The 18,666-nt window shown below is 35.4% G+C and overlaps 1 protein-coding gene across 1 annotated transcript; it reads left to right on the forward strand.

The window, feature by feature from the left end:
* The first annotated feature begins 3,894 nt into the window (after nt 1–3,894).
* On the forward strand, nt 3,895–8,355 carry LOC117343503 (perlucin-like protein). The gene is made up of 5 exons (XM_033905876.1): nt 3,895–4,034; nt 4,651–4,742; nt 5,577–5,674; nt 7,822–8,044; nt 8,323–8,355. Exons 1-5 carry the CDS (start codon nt 3,983–3,985, stop codon nt 8,353–8,355), a joined length of 498 nt encoding a protein of 165 aa, XP_033761767.1. The 5' UTR covers nt 3,895–3,982.
* Nucleotides 8,356–18,666: the final 10,311 nt, after the last annotated feature.

Genomic DNA, 18,666 nt, shown 5'->3' on the forward strand with positions numbered 1-18,666 from the left:
CGGCCCACGTTTGCCGAAGGGTTCATTGTGGTTTCTCCAGTTACTAAAACATTATTCTTATTGTATTTTATTGTATTTCCAGTACTTCTTATATATATTATGTGATTGTATTTGTGATTTTTTGTGTTTTGATAAAGGGGCGGATTGCCTCGAAAATTTAACAAACCTTATTGTTTACACTGTTTGAATTACTTCTTTGCCCATATATATATATATATATATTTTTTTTTTGTATTTGTTTTATTTTTTCAGAGATTTTCATACAGTGTAAAGTACATAGTATTCAATTGTATTCAGAATAATCATTATTACAGCACCATAGAACTGTAGATGATCCAACACAAATACACACATCTTAATCCAGATTCATAAAATCATTTACTTTTGATGAATTTTCTAAATGTTACTTTCCCACTGTATTTAAAGAAAGGAAGAAAGCAGAAGAAAAGGTGTAGAGCAGACAGAAAAATCATAGCAATAAAGCAATAGGGACGAAACAAGAAACATGGACAAAGACATATATATAGTAACAAAGACAGACATAGAGACAGAGAGAGAGGGAGAGAGAGACAAAGAGAGGTGTCAGAAAATCAAATATTTACAGTATGGTCTGTAGTCTAACCCAGATGTACACAGGATAAACAGAATTGCTGGTAAGACAATTTAGGTCTGACTTATAATTATATATATATATATAATAAAATAAAAAGCCAAACACAGATCTGCTGTCTCCCTAGTACTTTCGCGGCTACATTCTGCCGCTCTTCAGGGGTTATGAATTTTATTCGGGACATCCTATGTCGTCATAGTTTGATGACGTCATAATAGTAGGGTACATAATTTATAAAACACTTATTTGTCCAGTTTACAAGGGTTGAGATCAACTATATGATACGGTTTAAACAAACCAATCCATTAAAAACTTGATTGGAGCAATTACATCGTATAGATCTGTACAACAAATCTATAGATCCGTACTCCGTACTCAAATTAAAACCGGTCATGGTATACAAAGATTTTGCCGTATAGTACATGTAAAATAGATGCGGTAACTTGAAATAATCTAAATTTTCAATATCTCATTGTGTTAGTAAACACTATCAAACATAAGTTTCATATTTGAACATAAAAACATTACACACGAAATGTGCAAGATAGTATAAACGTTGTGGGACTTGTAACAATATTATACAAGGAAGTGAAATTGAGTTAAGAGAAGGCTTTATTTTCAAGGTTAAAAAGAATATGAATTGAAAATCAAGCAATGTCATTTATGCTTTAATTTGTAGTAACTGTTCGGATTTTTACATTGGCCAAACTGGTATAGAGTTAAGAACTAGAATGACAGTACATAGGCAACAAATACGCACAGACCACTTAAGATTTCTACCGGTTAGTAAACATATACATCAATGTTCAAATGGTGAGTTTAAATTTTTTTCCTATTTATCAAATGAGTAATGCGGATGTAATCAAACGCGAAGCAAAGGAATCTGAATTAATTAAACTTCTCAAACCCAGTTTGAACAGTACAACAAATATGTAACATATCGAGTAATATCAAAGTATCAACACACACAAACATATATATATATATATATATATACATGTATCATACTTACTTAAGCATAATCTGTGCATATTTGATCTATGTAATTTTTTCATTTTCTAGTATTTTATTGCACAATGCATGTAATACAGTTGATAATTACAATATATATGAATTATTTCCTAACTTTAGTTGTAACCTCGCTAGCTCATATGGTAAGGTACATCGTCTTTTGGTTCCGATATCACCTCTATTGTGGGTTCGAACCCCGCCGATTGTATATATTATATACATGTATATATATTTTTTTAAATACATTTTTTTATTATCATCAAATCTTTAAATCTCCACTTCATTGTTATGTCCCTTAGAATGTATAGTGACGTCATACATTTATGACGTCACGTCGACAATTTTAAAAAATAAAACATTCTGAAGAGTCACCTAGACATGACGAAAGCGCTAGCTGCTGTGTCGTGTTTTTTATTCTTTTTAAATGCATATTTTTCGTCCGTAATGTTCACCTTAAACTTTTTAACTGATATATCGATCGTGTTCCGTCACTGTATTATATGTATGCCTTAAAAGCGCTCGTTATTTGGATTCCGTTACTATTTTTGTCAATTTTTGGCATGTACTTCCATACTGCGTGTTCCGTGTCCTATTTAATTCATTCTTTTTAGTAGCAGTGTTTAAGTTGTCTGCGATGTAGCGTCTTTAACACATTTTAATACAAATTAATGTTAGATACAGAGGAGCCAAACTCATCAAACTTCACCATACAGCTGTTTCGTGCTTCTACGAATCGTCAGTGGTGGTTAGGGAGGAAAGTGTTGATATTCATTTCACAAGGGCTGACTAAGGAAATTCGATAATCAAGGGCTTGTTTCCACTATCACGATTTCCGTGACAAATGTCGAGTACTGATGGAGAACATTCGAGAGATGCATGTTAATAAGACCATGATAAAAGATTGATGGTCAATGTATTGATCTCATTAGAAAGTCAGATTTATTCTATATTTGTTATTATTCCTAATGACTCCATTGTCACTGCCCTTACTCTTAACCAAATTTTGTCTATATTTAAATGACAGGTGTCGTCAATGAAGTAGAAGACGCTTTCTCGTCCAGAACACCTGGTCTTCTCCTTTTACGTTTCCAGGAGTGTCCGTACACATTTCCCCTTTTGTTTGATGATTTTGAGTTTTGAATTATGGTTTCGTTATTATATCGATATTCTTTGCTGATTTTCAAACGAACGATAACTACATAATTATGATTATTTTGAAATGTGACAATATTCGATTGAACCAAAACTTGACAAAGAGGTTACAGCAGTTCACCAGAATAGTATTATATTACATATATTTTCCAACGAATATCAACAGATTTCATTACAAATCGAATAAATAAGTTAGAGCCAAACAATAATTAAAATACCCCATGATTGTCACATCCGCTATATTAGTTAGTTTTCTATTGTTTATTTTACATTGTACACAAATTATGAATTTCCATGTGACTTTTCATGTGTGACTACTAAAGACAAAGGCATAAGGACCACAGGAAACACCAAACACGTGGAACTTTGAATGTCAACAAAGCTTACCTTCTTCCCGTCAAATCGTCACTCAATTGAAACAAGTAAGTTCGGATGTTTGAATAAAAAGAAAATCTGTTTCGCATTTAATAAATATGTTATATTAATAATCTATTATCAATCTAAAAGTACATGTTAAACATATTACGAGGAATAAGAGCTAGGATACAATTGTTTTCAGCTTATAAAACGTACTCCGATTGTAACACTGTTAATGAATTCTAAGAACAGTTAATATTTCAATAACAGCTAATATTATATTACGATATTATCGTTAAATTTACAAAAGACGTTTTTTGATACAAGCCACAATACTTCAAAAATCAAGTTATAAAATGATTGATTCATTTTCCGTGAAAAAAATGACATGTTTCCACCGTCGGAGTTTTTTTCCGCGTGAATTGGTAATTGTAAATGGTAGATTAACTTTTATATAAAAAGTCAGTAAGATCGTGTTTCCCACCCCCGGTCGTTTTCAGACAAGGTAAATCAAGTTTATTAGTACAAATAACAGTACATGCTTTATCATGTTACGAGAAAAACAAGATGAGCGTATTTCCAGTGCAATACGTTTTCGATAAAAACATAGTATATAGGTAACAGGTGCATTGTTAATAAGGTCGGTACAACACAATTACATGTAATCTCGGTGTTCTATTGTAAGTCAAAAGTAAATCTAATCACAGATGAAGGAGATAAGAAAATATCTACACAACCGGACACGGAGTTCGTGAACCGATTTATGTCGCCAGATGTAAGGACCTGCCTATAAAACAGTTCCTCCTTCATCTTTCGTTGCGTTCCTTTCAACAGCCTCTGAACACATCCACGATGAATGCTCTGTTGGTTTCGCTGCTGTTTAGTGCCGTTCTATACACGGAAGGTATGGTTAATGATTAATTTCACTGATTTTCTTGTGACATTATTTACCACATTGTCTTCACTACATTGTACCATATCTAACCTGATATTTCTATGTAGGGTCATATTTTTGAAGCTGCAGGACCATAACATTAGATATTAGATAACTAAAGTAAATGACAATTACTGAATATGTCCTGATATGTATTATGGCCAGTATCAGATGTAGCGCCGCTAACAGAGATCATTATTAATAATCTGATATCCTATGTGTCTTTGTGTCAGTCTTGATTTAGTTATTTTCGTGTTTTGTTTTTCGTGTCTCTTTTCATATTGTCTATATCTATCAATAATGGGCTCTCACATTGTCATGTCAATAACATTTTGTTTTCAAATATTCCATAGTTTTGTTAATTACCAGAATGTTGTTTTAGTATTAATATTGGGTTCTGACACTCAGGGACTAAACTGAAGTAGATTAGTATGAGATTCAACCTGTTGTCTGTTGGTTGCAACATACAATGTATCAGATTATTGCTGCCAGAGGATCTTTTAACGGCGTAATTTATTGGATAATGGTATCTTTGGTAATCAAATTCAAATTCTTTTTTTTTTTTACAAGCAAATGTATATTTCAGTGGCTGGCTGGGGCTGCGACAGGGGCTGGGTTCCTTTCTGCAACCACTGCTACCTATTCAGCCGCGATACCAGATCCTGGTATGATGCAGCAGTAAGTGACTTCAGAGCAGTTCCGTTTCAATGTTTTCTATGTTGTAGTACTAGTAATAGATACGTGTATCAGTCAGTTTTCTTGCTACGGAATTTATTGGTCCGGGCGTTTTAGAATTATAACATTTACGATTCGCGCGATTTTAATATACAACCACTATGTTATGATGTTGGTACATAAGAGATTCTAATATCAAAATATGACAATAATTCCATAATAAATAAAACAACACGTAGACTAAAGCATCAGCGCTTTCATTCCTAAATTGTCATGATGCTTCACTACATTAACTGTCTAAATATATAATTACTAAGTAGTTTTCAATGACGTATGATGTATTTATTTTATGATGCTTTCACAATAACAACAAACTCGAAAGGTTTGGATTAAATTGGCCGTAGCACATTTAATTCTATTTCTTCTCAAATATTTCCCTCCCCCGTGGGTACGCCAAAGCGGATCGGAATTTTACCCTAACTTATATTGATATTAGAAATATAGGTACATGCAATGGTAAGTACCCCAAACTGAGTATCTACCAACTGGTACCGGACACATCAGCAACTTGTGTTCCAATAGTATGCTCCTAATACCGAGGTAGCACACCACTAATGAACATTGATTAATTATCAAACTCAAAAATAAATGTGTTTAATTGCTAGCTTTAAACTGTAGTATATACTTATATAAGATGTTGTAGTAGTAGTAGTTTGTGATATATTCTAGCATTATGATATATCAGACATTCTAAGTATTATAATTAACACAAGTACAAGTAATTATTTATTTCCCTGTTGCAAAAACACCATGAACATTTTTTTTAACATTTCATAGTACACTTGTGCTGCCCTTGGAGGATCCCTGGTTTCATTTGATACTCCAGCCGAGTTGCGTTGGGTCAAAGGGTACGTCACAAAGCTTTGTAGTGGTAAGTATTGTTATAAATAAACCGTTTACTTACTTACTTTACTTAACATAATACTGCATTGTATAATTAAAACAAATGGAAGGCCAAGGGCACGTCGTTAACGTCAAATAAAGTGAAATATTTCACATAAAATATAACATATTATATTTATATGTCACATATCGATATTACATTGAACCAAGATGTATTGCAAAACGTAAAGGTAATTTCAGAATCTAAAACAATCAGATATCGACATTTAGCGATATCTGGCTGATCAGGCACTAAAAGTTATCTTCACGCCTCAAAACAAATAAACCCACTATCAATGTACATGCATGATTACAATGTCTATGGATTTAAAACATAGACACCTACGATACAACTGATATAAAGTATCAGGTAAAATATTTTTGGAGTCCTCATTACAAATGCAGTTAACATTTATCCTCAATCTCCTAAAAGTGTAAGGTAAAAACAAGAACGTTAGAGTAAATATTGCCTCTGATGTCAGAGTAAAATTGACACTTAATTCAAAAGCTAGTTTCGCCTTCATTACTATTAGATGTACACAGACTAAAAATCGAGATTGTGAAGGTACAACTGGGCGAGAATAACGACCAGTTTTGACTTTCAGCTTGGGACTACTGCAACGGAACTTTACATATGGTTATAGTATAAGACGTGTCTATGCGACGGATGTTCCAAGTAATTGTTGGGAACTGTGATTGCTGGGAGGCACATCAACCAGTAGTGAACTGCTTGGGGTATAGAGGTCTATAAACCAGTATCAGACTGTCTGGGGATGGAGAGGTCAATAAACCAGTATCAGACTGTCTGGGGATGGAGAGGTCTATAAACCAGTACCAGACTGTCTGGGGATGGAGAGGTCTATAAACCAGTACCAGACTGTCTGGGGTATAGAGGTCTATAAACCAGTATCAGACTGTCTAGCGGATGGAGAGGTCTATAAACCAGTACCAGACTGTCTGGGGATGGAGAGGTCTATAAACCAGTACCAGACTGTCTGGGGATGGAGAGGTCTATTAAATAGAAGCGGATTGTCTGGGGGATGGAGAAGTCTATAAATATGTAGCGAACTGTCGGAGGGACGGATAAGTCTATAAATCAATATCGAACTGTCTGGGGGATGCAGAGGTTTATAAACCAGTATCGGACTGTCTGTTGGAAGGAGAGATCTACAAACCAATATCGGACTGTCTGGGTGATGGAGAGGTCTATAAACCAGTATCGGACTGTCTGGGGATGGAGAGGTCTATAAACCAGTATCGGACTGTCGGGGGGTGGATAGGTCTATAAACCAGTATCGGACTGTCTGGGTGATGGAGAGGTCTATAAACCAGCATCGGACTGTCTGGGGGTGGATAGGTTTATAAACCAGTATCGGACTGTCTGGGGGTGGAGAGTTCTATAAACCAGTACCAGACTGTCTGGGGATGGAGAGGTCTATAAACCAGTATCGGACTGTCTGGGGGTGGATAGGTCTATAAACCAGTATCGGACTTTCTGGGGATGGAGGGGCCTATAAACCAGTATCAGACTGTCTCGGGGATGGATAGGTCTATAAACCAGTATCAGACTGTCTGGGGGTGGATAGGTCTATAAACCAGTATCGGACTGTCTGGGTGATGGAGAGGTCTATAAACCAGTATCGGACTGTCTGGGGATGGAGGGGCCTATAAACCAGTATCAGACTGTCTGGGGTATAGAGGTCTATAAACCAGTATCAGACTGTCTGGGGATGGATAGGTATATAAACCAGTATCGGACTGTCTGGGGGAAGGGGTTCTATAAACCAGTATCGGACTGTCTGGGGGAAGGGGTTCTATAAACCAGTATCGGACTGTCTGGGGGATGGAGGGGTCTATAAACCAGTAGCGGACTGTCTGGGGGAAGTGGGGATCTATAAACCAGTTTTGGAAATGGATTTATCTTTAAACAAGTAGCGTCTGTCTCGGGGATGGTAAAGTGGTCTTTACCTGTAGTAGACTAACAAGAAGCCTACTGTCTTTGGGGCGGTGAGGTCTATTCCAGTAATAAGCTTAATTTGATTTAACGGCGGATATGAAGCGACATTGTTGACCTGTACTTAATGTAGATAATATATAATGATTCTTAATATATCTGTATGGCTTTGTTTTAAGGAAAGAGTTACTGGACTGGCGGAAATGACATCAGACACGAGGGAAGATGGGTGTGGAATCCAACCAATGGACAAACCATCAACCGGGACTGCACTGATTGGGCGAGCGGAGAGCCAAACAGCTGGAGGGGACTTAACCAGGACTGTATGTTGTTGTGGCACCACAGGTCATACCAATGGGATGACGAACAGTGCCATCTTGGAAAGGGATATATTTGTGAAAAATACATGGTATGTATAAGTAAGTCTAGTTGAATTAAGCTTTGGTATGCTATATGCCACTTTTGGTTTGGTTTATTTTGTTTAACGTCCAACTACATGCCACTGCTAAGCACAAAAACTCAAGGTAAATGTATACTTTGTTTTCCGACGCCTGAATTCATGACAGTCCCTTCCCCGTTGTTTCGAAAGTTAAGCTAAGGAAATTATTGAAGTTAATGAAACCAGGATCTTATCCTCTTGCCAACACCCCAACGTACATAAATAATTAATCCTGGCCTTGTTTTTAGTTTTCAGAAAAAGTTTGCAGTTGTCGGATATGAGGGAATCGCATGATTGCAGTATATCGGATCTGTGTACACATCGAAATGTATCAGAAACGCACATTAAAGTATTATATTATATAAGTCAGTGTTTTGTTATCTGAGTTTAAGTCACATTTTTTCACGTAATTGTTGAATAACGGGGCATTGCTACATGTATATATTTACATTTGATACCGCAGCCCCCAGTCCAGATCATATGTCGTGATTAATACACCAATTTGAAGACTGAATGGAGTAGTTTCCTCCTGGTTTTGCTTCCAAAATATTTGTATGAGCGCGAACTACCGAGAGTAATGTACTAAGGATGATCGACTGGATTACCTGTCGTAGTTTTCCTACTCTTCGTTAGGCTTCGCTTCTCCGACAATCTTGACTGGATTACCTGCCTTTTTACCATTTCACTAGAGGAAAGATTTTTTTTACTACAACTGCAGGTAATTTCTGACGACACTTCACTTTATGTCAATGTAGACACTCAGTCTCAATGTGCAGATTGTGTTGAATGGCAACTTAAGAAAAATATATGCCTGCTCTAAAATTCTTGATTATAAAAGCCCAGCTAAAATAAATCTCTGATGATTATATGGAAAATGAATAAGCCCCACTACCCACACCCCCTTCATCTATAAATAACGTTACTGTTAATGAGTTGAAACAACACAAATATATGGTAGTAAATAAAGTATATTATACAAGTCTTTGCGGAAGATTATATCTTGAATGTATGTATTCCGAGGCCCTTTAGATGAGGTAACCTGCAATTGGCAATAGAACGTTAACCCGGGAGATATTGTAATCTTAAAGTCACACTGGACCAAAGGATATGTAAATATTGTATGTCAAATGTGTTAGAAGATGAAATACATTCTTTAATTGACTATGAATTTTATTCAGACATAAGATATCAATTGTTATTACATATGAAAAATAAAATATTTTAAGGTTTTTATGATATGAATAATTTGGTCAAGTTAGGGCGAATAATGAACTTTGCTGACCGCAAACTTTATCATATATTCTGTCCAAATGTTATTACTATATATTTTATCAATAATTTGTAGACAGTTTTTTTCGATAGTCCACAGTGCTCATGCAGCATGAAACCATTGTTAATTTTGCTCTTTCTGGTCCAAATTATACTAATACAAGAAATGAATGTTTTGCAATTGACCTGAGAACTACATTTTTGACTTTTGACAATGATTCATGTTTATCTATTGTTGAGAACATCGTTTTTATCCTTTCTTAAACCAAACGGTTTATAAATTAACAATATTCACTGGGAGACACGAATGTACTAGTTTTTTCATATTTTCTACTAATTCTGAAATTTTCACCAATTTTACCAAAAAAGATCTAATTTAACCCAACCCAGTCCATTTTTTCAGCATCGTATCTAATTATGAATTTTCATGGCTAATTTTCGACGGTCAAAGCTAGTTCTGTGAATCATATCCAATTTAACATGACCACCGTCTAATTCTATCGAGCTATCTAGAAATCATGAACTTTACACTATTTATTTCATGACTATCTAAAAGTTTCCCCGACAGTCTAGAAATGTCCGACAGGGTCTATTTTGTTCTCCACTGACGCTAATTCTGCTCCTCGAATCTAGTATTGACGGAGCAATCCAGTTTTCGTGAAAATCGCCTAATATTAAACGTCATGACGAATATTGCGAGATTCGCCTCGGGCGGTTCTGTCGCGCGGCAATACCAGCACTGCCAGCCGTAGACTACTTTACCTGGACACCAGCCATCCGTGACCATCGAGTCCCGCGGCTAGCCTCGACTTGGGAGCGCTCAGCCGTGAAGCGGTCCTACCATAATCACCTATACGGTGTCGGTACCAACTCGAATTAAGTGTTCAAGCTATAAATATGCGATACATACACGATAAGATACATACATTATGTATATCACATGATGTATATCTATATTTCTGATATCACATACGATACATTCACTTTTTTTGCAGATTGTTCCAGTTAAATTTTCATTAAATGTGCTGCATGTACATCAATATCATAAGACACCTGAAAAAATAAAAGTATTACATTCACAATACGACGATTACATATTTATTGTTATTCAATTGAGGCAAATTTTGTATCAATAAACGATTAAGTTGCGTACTTACCGTACGTTTAAATCTGTTTTTACCCCAGAATCATATATATATACTGTTGTAAATTTTAAGCATAGGCAAACGTTAGCCAAGTTCCGTTGTGGTAATTTGAAATTGAAAATAGAGACAGGCCGGTATTCTCGTCCTCCCTTAGCATTACATGAGAGGAAATGTATGTTATGTCAGTCAGGATTAGTAGAAGACGAGCGCCATTTTTTAATTGACTGTGAGTTTTATTCAGATATTAGGCGAATTTTATTTAGTGAAGCAAGCAATTATTGTCCAAACTTTTTAGAATTAAACCCATATGAACAATTTCATTATCTTATGACAAGTGATGATCTTCAGCCTATTTTAGCTTCTTCACTCTATCTGATGTATCGCAGAAGATCCTGTTTTACCTATATTTAACAGAACTTTTTACTATATTGTGTCTCATAAGTCTGGATGTGAATATAATTTTAATGCAACTTGTAAAGTTTTTATGACTTCTACTGTATTTTATATATCTGTAATATTGACACGTGACACGTTAATAAAATATTTTGTATTGTATTGTATTAATAAAAGAAAGAATATTGTATCGAAAACCTCTTGTCATCCACTTCACAAGGACACCTGGACAGTTGTTGATTACAAGGCCTGGGGCATTTCTAAATTGAACCTGCTGGTTGGCTTCCTGCCTTAGGCGAGAGCACAGGTAAATCCCCGCCCCCTTTTTGGGATGAACTATAAGCTGGTTCTGTATTTAACATGACAAGTATATTAGTCCTACAATATAAGACTTCGAAGGTACAAACGTTATCTTTTACGTTTATTGTCGGGTATCAACATTTTTTTTATTTGCCGAACCTCTAAGTACATCTTCTTTGGAACAGATGCCTGCATCAGAGACCTATATATCCGCTATATACGTCCCTGGTTAAATATAGAGGAATATTGTAATTAGCAATGGGTTACACTATCCGAGCTCTAATATATACAAGCTTACTAATAAGAAAATTTGAAACTTTATGTATCACATCGATGAGATTAGAGACTTGTGATATACAAGTCTCTGATGAGATATAGAAAAACAACTAAACTATAAATCCTATATAGTGTCTCCGATATTCTATAGATGTTTCTTACTGAATATTGAACTGTTTTTTATTATCCATACATTTATAATGACGCCGAGGGTATAATATGTATGCATTTCATGTAACATGTTGAAACCGACTTCTCTGTGCATATTTTGTTGTGTATAGTGTGACCAGTATAGTCATTATGAATCAAACATGAAATAGAAGATTTGTAAAAAAAAAAAAAAAAATGTGTTGAACTATCATGTCTTACGTTTGACATAAAGAAAACAACTGTGTTATATAATAAAATCTTTCAATTCAATTCAATTCATTTATTACTTTAAACCTTACGGTTTATCAGTAGTATTATCAGCAAAGCGTCGTCGTTCCAAGCCGATGTTTTTAATTCAATTTGTGAAACACCTGATAATAATAATATGTTTATAATATGTACTTATGGGCCGTATGGCCTAAAGTCAATAAAGAATTTGAAATTTGATAAAACGTTTCGTGTTATTAAAGATATTCTTTCCTTATATATGATCAGTGATAATCCTATATAGCTTTATGGATTCGTACGTGCTAACTTCGGAATAACATATATTGATATCAGAGAATTTGAAATTGTGTTTTACAGCACGTTCTAGATATCGCCTGAATTAGCTGTTTTTGATTTCACTCTTATCAGTTTCTATGTTTGCAATATGACTACACTATTGTATACTCCACACACCACTCATTCATTCGATATTACCGCTCAGAAATGTCATAACATCTGTATCGTCATTACATTGTATATTGATGCTGTCTATCTTTCGTTAAATTGCATTTTAAAAATAGTGAAGATAAAGAATTGTATTCTGTCATTTTCAGCATGCTTATAAGTCGTAAGGATTGAATTGAATAAACATTTTAAACAAAAAAAGACCGGTCTATAATCCTTTAATGATTCGATCGCTGTATAGAAAACCAAGGTACCGTTACAAAAACTAAATTGTACGGGTTAATGCCGGGGGCTAAGATCTCGCAGCGGTTGCTATGACTACTCTGTGTGTCAAGCGACCGCGATCTACTACCTGTTCACCTGTCGACACGGGTGACCAACTCAGACTTTTTATCTATGTGATGAGAAAAACGTCCGGATTACTGCTGGAATTTTACTTAACTAACATTTCGTTTCCGATATGGAGCTCCGGATTCGGAATCAGAACTTCCGGACTTGTGAGTACAAATATAACGTTACGGAAATTCGTTCCCCGACATTTCCGTCGGGATTGTGAGTTTTACGGACTATCGGCGTCCAGATTTAGCGGGTCAGCTGTATTGGTATATATAACAGAAATACAAACACAAAGTGGAGTACGGGTTAGATATATACATATTATGTACAATTTGGATCTCATGGGATTCGAAAATAACCTACACATATTTATACATATGATCCCCCCCCCCCCCCCCCCCCCCCCCCCCTACACAGAACAATAGAATATTTTCACTAAATACATATACACATACAAACATGTACATGCACAATTATATTGATATTATCAAAAACACGTTCATCTTTATAATACCGTCAGATATGTCATATGTCTCCGATACCGTGAATCAAACGTTTGTATTCAAACTTGTGATGTACAGTGGACCCTCGATAATCCGAACACCTTCGTTCCCAGTCCAAACCGTCCGGATTACGAGTTTTCCGGACTGCCGAATTTCGTCTACCAGGTCAAAAAAATTGTCGTGTAAGAGTTATCTCCCTTGATTACATACAATCCGGGACGTTTCATAAACACGTCTAATTGTCAGACTTTTTAACAATAAATATACTTATGTTTCTGATATGATTTTTGATTTCTTTTGTAGAAAGTAAAAAATAAACTTTGTTTTTAAAAGAACATGTAAAGTGAAAGTTGTTTTATTTATAGCGGGCATATGTGTCCTACAAACACCACACATGTGTCACGTCCCGGAGGTTCACAAACAAGTAGAAATTACAAACGTTAAATACCTAAAATAAAAGACCCGGATTTTACAACCTACCATCAGTCCATGTTTTTTTTATGATTTTTACGTACCAGAAACCCCAAGCTATGTATCTAAAAGTACGCTACACCAGCGAGAACTACCGAAGAAGTCCGATAATTATTGAACCCGTATTAACTTAACAATGTGACGCTGAATTAAGTATCATACGACTATTGACTAATTTGTGTGTAATCAACCCAGTTCTTGTGATCACTGCTTAATACGTAAATGTGTATGTAATTAATAACGTGCATCTTTCAATGAGTCGTCGTTTCACGTAACGGTGTTACAAAGCCGATATCCGTGTTTACCCAATACAAGTGTTCATGATGTTAATTACCGATCATAAATTTATTACATGTATTTGAGATTGATTAATTATGGTATCACGTACTGTATGTTTGTCCGTAAATTCTTGCTAATTACGAAATAGCAATATGTGTTCCTATAAAAGTTGCCGTCTGTAAAATAACTATAATAGATATTGTACGTCAAGTTCATAAAAGCAAGACCAGGCTATACTATAAAATCCTTTAATACTGTAAAGTTTAAAAAGGTCGTAGAGAAAAAGTAATGTACCGTTATAAAAACAAAAGTTACACTTTGTAACACAGGTAAACACCCGGGGCTATGACCTGGCAGCGGTCACTATGACTACGCACAGTGTCAAGCAATAGTCTGTGTACAGCTGTCGACACGTGTGACTTGCTCCGACATTTTTTCTCCTCGTGGTGAAAAAATCGTCCGGATTATTGCGGGAAATTTACTAATGAAAAGTACGTTCCGTTCCCAAAATGGGCTTCCAGAATAGGGATCCGAATTTCCTGACTGGTGAGTACAAATAACGTTACGGAAATCCGTTCCCGTGCATTTCCGTCCGGACTATCGGCGTCCGGATTATCGCGGGTCCACTGTACACTGAATGGTCAACAAATGATAAACGTTCTGCCTGATGAGAGTCGCCGAGCGAATACTTGGGTTAATACAGTAATACTGTGGGATGCATTTTGAACGAATAATTTTCATTTCAATATGTTAAAGTGTACCCTGAATGAAAAATTACATTTTAATATGTTATTGGTATTGATTAATAAACAAGAATGCAGAAAACCGCATCAAAATCGGCCGACCCATTTCCGAGTAATTGTGATTTTTCTCGAAAACACACCTGAAGCCCAAAACCGAATACCTCGTTTTGGTGACCTCTGACCTGTGACGTCACAGGTTGAACACGATCGGAGCCGCCATATAGGAAATATATAGAAACAAACGTGAACACGTGCCTGTAATTAATGCGAATAAGACAAAAAAAAGGAAAGTGCTGAATAAACTCTCTGAGTTATATTTGTGAATTAGTTAATAACAAGTGCTACCGAAACCAGGGACATATAACTTTCTTTTTAAACGGTGCCATATATAACATGTAGCATCTCACTAATTTTCTCTCATAACGAGCCATACACAACATGTAACATCTTACTAATTTTCTATTATAACGGGCCAAATACAGCGTGTATCATCTTACCTATTTTCTATTATAACAGGTCGTATATAACATTTATATTAAAATATTTTATTCATATTTTTTTTATTTTAACGGGTCGTTGTAACATGTATGACATTTGAATAACCGGCCCGTTTATAATGACTTACATCATATAGCCTTTATTATGGGGGCATGACAGGCTTGTTACATACACATGTACCAGTATTGATTTCGGTTATAATACTTCTAGTAACACAAGTTTAAAATGCAATTCATTCAAGATGTGAAATAAATGCTGATCATTTTTTTTTTTTTTTATTAGCCAAAACAGAAATTATACCGTTATTTGTGATTTTTGGGTAATTGTCCGCAATTGATAAAACGTGTCCATGAAAGCTCAGTAACTCCCAGACAAGATTCATAGAGTAAATTTCAACATCATGGGTACATATATGAATGAGGTAATTTAGGTTAATTATTCTATAGACAAACGTTTGAGATATGATTTTTTATTCGTTTGTATAGAAAACGAAACTCACTGAATTCCAAAAATAATGTGTTTGATTTCAACAAAATGTATTCCCTATAGTATAAACGCAATCCTTAATAAAATTCAAGCTCAATTTATGTACAAACAACCTGTAAAACCATGTTTTCGGAACTCCTTTGAAGTGCACAGAAACCAAACGCGTGAACTCACGGCGTGTGCTGATTAGAACACCAGAAATCACGGACACCTGTGGTGCAGTGCCAGGTGTGATGAGCTTGTGGACCGTAATTTCACACCTGGTAATTGTTTAGCTGTATACTAACCAATTCAAACTTGAGAATTCGTAATTCTCCGAACATGTTTATACATCTTTTAAAAGTCCTTTTTAAAGTGAAGATATGACTTGCGACACGAATTGAAAGCAAAACCACCAGGGTCTCGATCACTTCATAATAATGACACAATTACAAAAATAAAAGCAAAAAAATACATAAAATTTGGAGGGAAAAAAAAATCATACACGAAAATCATTACGAGTTTATAAATTTTAGTATTAATTATGATTAGTCACGATGAAATAAATTGTTTGTGTTTTATCATTAAAAACGGAGCTAAAATAATGGTTTTAATAAGTACCTATGCTTTATACCTGTACAGAAAGTATCAATTATATTATAATTGTTGCGAATCACTTTTATATAATTTCACTGACAACGATCGTATATAAATTATGTCTTTCTCAAGCATTTAATCGTCCTTGATCCCTGAGACCATGACATGTAAAATAAGGGATAAAATCTGTATATGTAGAAGTTTGTTGTAGACTTTAACACTGGTATTCATACGGGAGAGAGATTTAGTATATTGTAGATCATGATGATTATAATATATTACTTTCTAAATTAAGTGTCCTTCATGACTAAAGCGGGTTTTGCATAGAATATAACGCTTGAATTTACTGTACGTGTGTTCGTCTTTTCTCACAAACCAGAGTATCCAGAACTGTTGTATTATTGGTATGTTTATTTGAATATTAATTTGCGAATGAAATGGCACATTATTTTAGTTTAATTTGTTGATGCTGTGTTGCTTTCTTTGGTAACGAGTAAGAAATGGTAAACACATAACTAATATACATTTATTGGTGATTGACCGATTATTACACCAGTCTGTGTAAACCAAGCGGTCATTTTCAGAGTCAATTTCACTATGTTATTTTTTTTTTTTTAACTCAAACTTATATTGTTGGATTCCGACTTCTCGTCGGCAATATTCGCCAAATTCAACAACCTCAAATCTCATGTCCAGATCGTATTCGAACATATTTGTACTGATACTGTTCACACTGTCCTCTATGCTACTGGCCACCATACCAGTCACTCTGTTCAACCTGTGACGTCATAGACTGAAGAGTTCCAAATCAGCGTGACTGACCGATACGCTGATTAGCAGTCGATCGACAGGTGCAAATCGCGTACTTCGATGTGCGATATCTCGGCACTCGGCCAACCGATTTTGATGCGGTTTTCGACATTCTTCTTTGGTGGTTACAAAGAATAACACATTTGATTATCGTTTTTCGTTCAGGGTACACTTTAACATAAATAGATGATGGAACTCGTCTCCAATACTTTCATTGCAAAAATCTCCTTTATATATATATTATACCACCTTCCTGTCATTATACGAATTTTTAAATTAGACGTATGAAATTTAGTTAAATGTAGTGTATTTATTTCCGATAATATTGTTAATTGTGGAAGAACGAATCGTCTGTATCATTTGAGTCGGTACCGACATCGTAAGTATAGGTGATTATGGTAGGACCGCTTCACGGCTGAGCGCTCCCAAGTCGAGGCTAGCCGCGGGACTCGATGGTCACGGATGGCTGCTGTCCAGGTAAAGTAGTCTACGGCTGGCAGTGCTGGTATTGCCGCGCGACAGAACCGCCCGAGGCGAATCTCGCAATATTCGTCATGATGTTTAATATTAGGCGATTTTCACGAAAACTGGATTGCTCCGTCAATACTAGATTCGAGGAGCAGAATTAGCGTCAGTGGAGAACAAAATAGACCCTGTCGGACATTTCTAGACTGTCGGGGAAACTTTTAGATAGTCATGAAATAAATAGTGTAAAGTTCATGATTTCTAGATAGCTCGATAGAATTAGACGGTGGTCATGTTAAATTGGATATGATTCACAGAACTAGCTTTGACCGTCGAAAATTAGCCATGAAAATTCATAATTAGATACGTTGCTGAAAAAATGGACTGGGTTGGGTTAAATTAGATCTTTTATGGTAAAATTGGTGAAAATTTCAGAATTAGTAGAAAATATGAAAAAACTAGTACATTCGTGTCTCCCAGTGATTATTACTAGAGTCCTGTTAGAGTCTATCGCCAAATACTGAAAGAATCTACAAAATACGCCGAACCTATCCTGTCATTCCTCTTTAAAAGATCTTTCGATTCTGAAACTATACCGAGGGACTGGAACCAAGCAAATGTCTGCCCAGTACTCAAAAAACACATTGCCATTAACTACAGACCGATTTCCTTAACCTGTATCTGCTGTAAAATTTGTGAACACGTCATAAGCAGCTATATCCTGACCCACCTTGAGAACTACAATATATTATATGATCTTCAACACGGTTTCCGATTATCAAGTTCTTTTGAAACTCAACTTATTTCTTTTATACAAGATTTGCCTTCTGCTAATGATAGAGATACATTTTCTGATGTTATGATTATGGACTTCGCTAAAGCTTTCAAAAAGGTTTCAAATCGTCATCTTCAATTCACTAGAACATATTTGAAGGTAAAATGTGTGCCTCAGTCTCTATCACATAAGGTGTCCAACAGGGAACTTTTCTTGGCCCCATTCTATTTTTTATCTATATGAATTATCTGTCCACATACATAAAACACAAGAATCTTCGTATATTTTCTGATGATAGTGTTATCTACAGGAATATCAAAACCAATTAGGACGCCCATAAACTTGGAAAAAAGATTGGCTTATGTGTAAGTTTTCGGAAAGCTTGTAAGTACAAAAGTATACACCTAAATCATTTTTAATTTTGTTTCTACATTCATTATAGGTC

This window comes from Pecten maximus, chromosome 15 (assembly GCF_902652985.1).
Source record: "Pecten maximus chromosome 15, xPecMax1.1, whole genome shotgun sequence".
NCBI lineage: Eukaryota > Metazoa > Mollusca > Bivalvia > Pectinida > Pectinidae > Pecten > Pecten maximus.

Coding starts and splice junctions, on each gene's coding strand:
- LOC117343503 (XM_033905876.1), top strand. CDS start 3,983: ATGAATGCTCTGTTGGTTTCGCTGCTGTTTAGTGCCGTTCTATACACG. Junction 4,743..5,576: donor GATCCTGGTATGATGCAGCA/GTAAGTGACTTC, acceptor AACATTTCATAG/TACACTTGTGCTGCCCTTGG. Junction 5,675..7,821: donor ACAAAGCTTTGTAGTGGTAA/GTATTGTTATAA, acceptor TTAAGGAAAGAG/TTACTGGACTGGCGGAAATG.